The following is an 8,022-nucleotide window of genomic DNA, read 5'->3' as shown; positions in this document are numbered from 1 at the left end:
CCGGGAACACCCCACAAGAACTGCAGTTTTGGAGATACTCTTGTTGAAGTCGCTCAAATCCTCACACTGCCCATTTTTCCTGCTTCTAACACATCAACTTTGAGAACAAAATGTTCACTTGCTGCCTGATATATCCCAACTAACTGGCATGTGCCATGACAACCAGATAATCAGTGTTATTGACTTCACCTGTCTGTGGTCATAATTTTATGGCTAATCGGTGAGCTTCTGCTCAGGTTGAATGTGGGTGAGGCTATCCCGGGATTTAGAGCCAGACTAATAACAATAAGATATTATAGACTCTTTTTACAGCAAAAGCACTAGTATTACTAATAACATTAATTGGCTCTGTTCTATTCAAGTGTGCACAATACAAGGACCCTGAAACTGAAGCAGATACATGGAATTCAGAAATCATTCATTTTATTATTTACATGTGTGCTTTCCCTGCTCTAACATTTTAAAATGTCTTCTGTGAAAAAAGGCCTATTATTTCTTTTCAGATGCAACAAATCAATCAAACACAGTCTGCACTTTCCTGAACACTAAGAAAATGTTTAGTCTGTCAAAAATAAGTAAAAACACCTGTGTAGATGTACCATGGGTGTGCAGGGCCTTTACATCCACAACACCGAAACCCTAGCACTGAGGATCCTAACAACCCATAACGCTGTGATGTGGTTCCCAGTGGCATTTTAAATATATTAGAAATGCAAAGTGTGTTAAAACCTGGCTAGACAACAGGGGGACATATTTATGTTTTGTCTTGATGCAAGATGTACAGCACAGATCTCACATTCTCAACTGTACATAAATACATATATATGACAGAGGTTATTACCAACTCCAATACAGTAAAATAATCCGTAGATTTTTGTCTTGAGAAATACACAACCATGACATGCTTTAAAAAAGCAGTATGTAGCAGAAAATCCCCTATTAAACAAGTATCAATTAATCTGTTTATTAACTTCTTGATTAACTGTTTGGCTTATAAAGTCTTCAGAGGCCATGGGGATGTCTTCATAATAGCTTTTCTGAGGAAACATATTTAGTTCACTATCATATAACAGAAAGAAAAGCTGGAAACCTTCACAATTGTTTCCTCCAGCAGCAACATAGCCTACTGGTTATGACAAAAAAAAAAATAAAAAAATAAAAAATAACAGTCAAGACCTTTTCCCCCAAAACACTTTAATTGTAGATGGTCACAAAAATGGTCTCAAGTAGGACAGAACAGCATTTGGTGAAATCATATTGAATAAATAAATGTAACTCAGTCCCACAGGGTTGATCACGCGTAAACGTGCTGTGTACTGTATATGCAAGCTACATTCACCGTCCTTTACATGCACCTAACACAGTCTTAGAAAACTTAAAATATATCAGGAGAAACCAAAGGTGCTAATAAAACATGACATATAAACAGCACAAGCAAAGAGGTGGCCTTAAAGTGGTGGAACCGTTTCCCTTTTAAAAACACATTTGGACTCATACACTTCAGTCTCACTGGACATGATCACATTGTCTTGATACAACCTGAAAGAATCAAATCACATTTGAGAGGCACTAACAAAACAGAGCTTAAAAGCAACTCACTTCAGCTGTGCTGAGCCTCTAGATTGCCCTATCACACCATTTGAGCTCATAACTCAAAGTAAAGAAAAAAAAAAACTAAGAAAACAGAGAATGCACGCCTTTTGAGTGAGGAGTTGCACCACATTATCAGTGTATCAAGTCACTGTTCAAACATCTAACAGTTCCTTCAGAATACATGCAAATGGACATCCCAAATTAAGTTACACGAATGAAGTACAACTGATAAGTTGTAGCAAAACAATGGTAAAACACAACTAAACAAGGAAGAAAGAGAAGGAAGGTCAGGGTAGAGCAGGGTGAAACGAGAGGGGATGATAAAACTCAAAGTCATTGTGCCTGTTAAGTTGTGTTCAGACTGAACACAGGGAATTTTCATCTTCATTTATTTTGCTGGAGTGTTTTGGAGTCCATGCTCGTTAACCAAAAACACCCAATTACAGCACAGACATTGCATTTAGTCAGTCATCTGTAGCTCTCTAATAATAGGCATTAAATATATTGTCTGATGTAAGTATGAACATTCCACACACACTCAAGGCAGCCTGTGCCTATTATTAGCGAGCTACAGCTGACTGACTACAGCTAACATCTGTGCTGTAATTGGCTGTTTTTGGTTAACAAGTAGGGACTGCCAGTGGTGTGTGCAATTTGCCTGTGTACATATGTACTACTCAGACTCAGTTTACATGGCAGAAACATTATTTTGTTACATTTATCTGGATCCACTCTTTTTTTGTATTATTTTAAAAGCTACAATAACAATGCCTTTATTCAAACTTTGTGTTGCTTTTAATTTTCATGTCACGTTCAGTCTGAACACACCTTCAAGGCCACAGCAGAAATAGGAGTATTAACATTCTAGCTGCTGGGGCTTCAAGCAGAGGAAACTGGAGGTCTTTACTTCTTCCACACGGTGTAGAAAACCCATCTGACACAGTACAATTAAGGAGTGTACACAAAAAAAATGAGACAGCCTGCAAATAGATAACAGTATGTTTTTGTTTTTTTTAGCGTATGATGATAAAAAAGGATACAGCTCCAAGTAGGAGGGTACACACACCACCTCTTTGGAGAAGTCCACGGGACATGAGAGCTTTCCCAGCTGTTCCTCATACAGACTCAGTGCATCTGTCAGATTCACGCTGTTTCCCTAATGAAAAGTGACAGGAAAAAACAAATGTCAGGAGACACGCATATTAATTTAGCTAATGATTTTTTTCCTCCAGCCATAACCGGAGAAGTGGAACTTCTGCCCATGTTAGCTGATTTCCCACACCATAAAACATTTCTGTTTGACAATTTGAAACTAAATTTAAATATTAAAATATTGATCGTAAGGCTTCTATATAAGAACTACTTCAACTCTCCCATCATATAACACTGCCATTATCTCCTTCTTTGCCATATCTCCTGGCCAAATGTGTTTCAACAGAAAATACATATAATAAAGGAAGCAAGATACTGTAGTTATGCAGTTTTAAGGTTTTAAAGATTAGTCTGAGGGTAAGTTTGTTTCTTCTTAGTTATTCATAGGAGGTGGGGAGGAAAAGTTAAAAGCATCTCTGTCTGACCTTGGATCACCTCAGTTCATCAAACAAATATTTATGTATTAACAATGCTAATATTAACAGTTTGCATTTCCCAAACTCAGTATTTACTAAAAGGACTTACCTGTGTGAAATACTTCCCAGAGGGATGCAGGACTTTTATTGACAGATCTAAGATGAGACGCAGGAACTCCCATGTCGAGTCTACAACAAGCAGTTCGACAGGTTCAGACATACGTTGAACAATGACATCTCTGTACTGCATTAATGTATGTATGTGTAAGAAAAATACAGAAACCTTCTTCTGGCTCTGTGGATATTGGGACTGCAGTGAGGTCATTAATTACGTAATCAAACGTCCTTCCTTCCTGGACATACTTCTTCAGCACGGGGACACAGTCCTCAACTAGTATCTGTAATGAGACAAGGAGAGTCCAATCAACTTTCCTGCCAGTAACCAGCTTTGTGAAACTGGTTATTCAGGATCACAACATTAGTAAGTAAAATATAAATAATTATTCAGCACTCACTTGGTAACAGTCTCCCTTCAGGTTGTCGAGGATATTGCCGCAGGTTTCTCTCATGTGCGTTTTACACCCATCTATCACCTTCTGGTCAATGTACGCACTCTGTTAAGGTGTGATCAATGCAGGTGCAGACGTACAATTATACACATTTGTAAAACGCTGTGAGAGAAAACTATATAGACTGGGAATTTTAAAAAAAAAAGGTGCAGCAAAACAGAATTCATAAAGGATATCTCCAACATGGTGATCATCTTTGGCTTTTGTTTGACCACCTCAGCAAGGATGCCTCCATCACCTCCTCCTAATATCAGCACCTCTTTTCCAGCATAATTTTCTTTTCCGCTACCAATGATGGCTTGCGTGTAGGCAAAATCACTCTCTGCCAGGTCTGAAAGGCAAATGAATCATTCACACACTAAACTAATTAATAGATATTATAAATAATACAAACTAATACAATAATCACCATTGAATTTATTGAGTTTTATCTGTTACATTGCATTACCTTTATGTACACTTTCTATATTTACCATCAACAAAGAAAATTGAAAAACATGCCATGTACTTTAGTGTTGTATACACTTACTAATGTCTCCATTGAGCACTAGGATATTTCCAAACTGCTGTGAGTGCAAAATTTTTATGTTTTGGTATGCAGAATCTTCTTCATACACCACCCGGTCAATGTCATACTCAATCAGTCTGCCGTCAGCTGTGGGCCAGTAGCGATCAACTTTTGCTCCTCGTACGAGTGCTGGGAGCCTCGGGGTGAATGATGGACAACAAAATTAATCAATATTACTGCAAAACGCAAGCTGCATGAAATATGCTGATCACTTTTCGACAACATGACCCTCCAGATACGTACCTTTTAATCCTTGTAATATTGCCATTTAAGAGAACCTTAAGCTTCTTTTCCAGTGCATTTAAAAGCTGTGAAGAAAAAACTGAGTATGAGTTACCAAAAAAAGGGCAGAACAATCTCCATCAATTAGTGGGATACGTTAAAGTGCTAAATAGGTGGCTGAACTATTTACAAATGTAAGTGGAGAGTTGTGTAACTGTATCTTAAAGATTTGTAAATGTGTAAAAGGATCTCTAAATACGTACAGAGATTTGTCAATGTGGACAGGAATCGACAAATGTGTGTTCAGAATCCACTTGTGTATCAGTGGTTTTTGTAGGTTAAAAAAATGCAACAAACATCTCTCCACACATACAAATCTGAATACATTTGCAAATCTCCTACACACATACAGATACAGTTATAATTACACACGCACATTTGTAAAAATAGTATTGCTATAATAATGGCCCCATAGGCAGCACTCAAATGCCAAAACACATAGGCACAGTGAACAGTGCAGCAGTCATATTATTTCACTCAGCTCTACTAGTGCTCCACAGCAATTAGGGGCACAGTTGTATTTGTAGAGGTGTGCAAAATGTGCTGTGTACAGGAAAGTGTGTGTGTTTGGGCACTGGAAGCAAGTGGAGAACATGCACACTGGCCCTCATCTCATGTGTCCGTCACAAAAGTTATTGAAGAAGGAAAAGATCAAACTATCATCATGTCCTTGCAATATTTTTTGGCACAGATCTTTATGTGGTGGTTTACAGCGTGTTTAACTGAAAACTAAATGTGTGATAAAGAAAAAGTTTACAACCCCCTGACAAACATAAAAGTTAGCAACACCACATGACGTGCTACACTGTGGGACTTCCTGTGTGTTTTGTTTTTTAGGTAATGGATAAAATATTGTGTATTGTTTATGCATAACCTACATTGTCTAGTTGTGCAATGTTATCCTCTTCATAACATTGCAGATCAATGGTGACCAACCCATGGGAGTGCACGCGCAGAATAGCAAACCTGAGAAAAGAAGTGGTGGAGATAAAGGGATGGACACAAAGCAATAAACTGAGTAAAACATTTTATGCTAAGAAATTGATACTCCACTCAAAATGTATACTTTCAAAACCTTGCAGCCCGCCTTGAAAGGTGGCTATAAAAAGGTAAGTTGTTCCCTCTTTTACAAAGAACTTTGAATGGTGACACGTTTTTTAAAGTGTAAAGCATCGGTACATCCTCTACCCAACTGTCCACACAGCATGCGTGAGCAGTGTGTGACGACTGCCTTGCTGAACTGCTGCGACTCACACGTCTGTGGTTACCCCACAGAGAGCATTTCTGCTGCTGTGCTGCCAGACCGGTCTTTCTAGATCCACTTTGATAAATACATTGCAAAAAAGCCTTGTTAACAAATGAATGGAATCTGTCCACAGAAACACCAGAGAGAGCTTTTGATCTCAAACAAGTGTTGAGTGAAAAAAAAAAAAAAAAATCATTTTAAATGTCTTTTTATTTTAAAATAAGAAAATGTTTGCACGATGCACACGTGCTGCAGACGGTCCCGGCCTTTCGACACTAAATTTAACTAAACAACAGAAACCGATAGAGAGAGATACTAGTTCATCTCTACATGCATCAGAGTCTGTGTCTGTGTCATATCGTATGTATTAAGTGTGCTGTTTCATAGTCGGGGGTGTATTGTAACTGTCTCAATTTCTTTCTTAATTAATATATATAATTTTTTTATGCAGGCTTCCTTGATGAAATACCCACAAAATGACAAGCTCCGATTCATGAATCCAATTCAACATCAACGGTTTTGTGTGGTCAGGGCAAGCTACTTTGTTGCTATAATGAGGAAAAAAATATGTGAAGCCCAACAACAAATTCTGGAGAAACTTACTACACATCAGATTATGGTAACTATTTTCCAGTTTGAATGGGCCTGATATATTGTGAGACTTAAAGCTGCAGCCAGAGCCTATAGGCTTATGTTTACATTGTATAGACAAGACTAATTTTATAATATTGTAAGGATAATATGGGACTAATTACCAGGCAGCAGAACAAAATCTCAGTTTTTATTATTACAATGTTAATGTTAATCACTTTATATTCTATAGAAAATATTTTATTGAATAAACATTGTTTGTTAATATCTCATTGTATTCTGTATTGATCTACTAATTCTTAGACTGACAGATGTAAGCAGATGTTAAAGGAGGAAGAATTGTATTGAGTGTTCACATGGTTTACGGGGTCAGGTATTTTGCTTAGGGCTGGATGTTTCTGAAAATCCCTGCACTGAAAGGCAGAAGAAATTTTGTTTGTCAAAAAAAAAAAAAAAAAAAGAAATGTGGCAAGTGAAGTTGTTCTTACCGGCCATTTTTCCCTACGAGAGTAGCAAGGTATCCATGCCCATTTGTGTCATGGACAGTCTCTGTCATTTCCTGCTCATGAAATATGGACAGTAGACCAGGAACTGTCGAAGAAGAGTCAACTGAGAAAAAGAGAGGATGGAACAACTGCATCAGTTATGAAAGAAGAACTCAGACCATGTACTGAAATAGAAACACAATGTAAAATGTGCCCTATGACAAGTAAAGGTCCATTCAAAGTAACACTTAAAGTGCTTAAGTATTTAAGTAAAAGTACTCATTAATACAGGTTGAAAGGTCCCTGGCAGTGTCATATCAGTATATTTTATACAGCTGGATTATCACTAAATAATTACAGATGGATTAACATGTAAGCACTATTTTAATGTTGTAGCTGGTTGTGGCTGAAACACTTAATTATTATATTTACAGTCTGGTAGTTTAATGTATTGTTAAACGAAGCAATGTATGTTATATGGTCATCATTAATGCATTTTAAAATCTTAATCTGCAACGCAATAACTCATTTTAGCAGTCTTAGACCAAAACGCACAACATTTCTCTCAAAATGTAGTCAACTACTGTACAAATACAGAGGAGGAAAAAATGGAAATATCCAAATACCTCACTTAAGCACAGTATGTGAACAAATTAACTTTTACTTACTGTGCAATAAAAATAATGTGTATTTTATGACACAACATTCTTGCCAGATAAGTATAATTTCAAAGATCCTCAGAGTCCTGATATTTACATTCAAAGACGCCTTATATTTCTACCCCACAACATTTATTTAACAACTTTATTTATTAAGATTTTACAAAGCACGTGATCATCATATAAAAAATGTTAGATTAAACTACCAAACAGTATATAAAAACAGAACTGGCAAAACCTCCTTGAGCTACAGTAAAATGCTAATTTACATCCTAATAAATCAGTAATACCATATCAATAATACACAATCAGTATTAATGTTTCTGCATTATGAGTTCTTTCACTTTTAATACATTAACTACATCTTGCTATTAATAACTACTTTTATTTCATAAATATATCAAGGCATCACGGAAGCGCATTGCATTCACTGGATTAAAAAAAAAAAAATTGACACCATA

The 8,022-nt window shown here is 36.7% G+C and overlaps 1 protein-coding gene across 1 annotated transcript; it reads right to left on the bottom strand.

The window, feature by feature from the left end:
- Positions 1–1,173: 1,173 nt before the first annotated feature.
- Positions 1,174–7,026, bottom strand: sms (spermine synthase; the record flags this gene model as incomplete). Its single annotated transcript, XM_035666968.1, is given in 10 exon segments — positions 1,174–2,527; positions 2,634–2,749; positions 3,271–3,350; positions 3,445–3,559; positions 3,677–3,766; positions 3,907–4,061; positions 4,260–4,435; positions 4,542–4,606; positions 5,459–5,546; positions 6,906–7,026. Coding segments are annotated over 10 exon segments (1,037 nt in total), but the record flags the coding sequence as incomplete, so codon positions are not given.
- Positions 7,027–8,022: the final 996 nt, after the last annotated feature.

This window comes from Morone saxatilis, unplaced genomic scaffold (genome assembly GCF_004916995.1).
Source record: "Morone saxatilis isolate NCDOM2014 unplaced genomic scaffold, NCSU_SB_2.0 Contig20, whole genome shotgun sequence".
NCBI classification, from domain to species: Eukaryota; Metazoa; Chordata; class Actinopteri; family Moronidae; genus Morone; species Morone saxatilis.
Note: the sequence above shows the minus strand (reverse complement) of the source record. Positions and strands in the feature narration are given on the sequence as shown.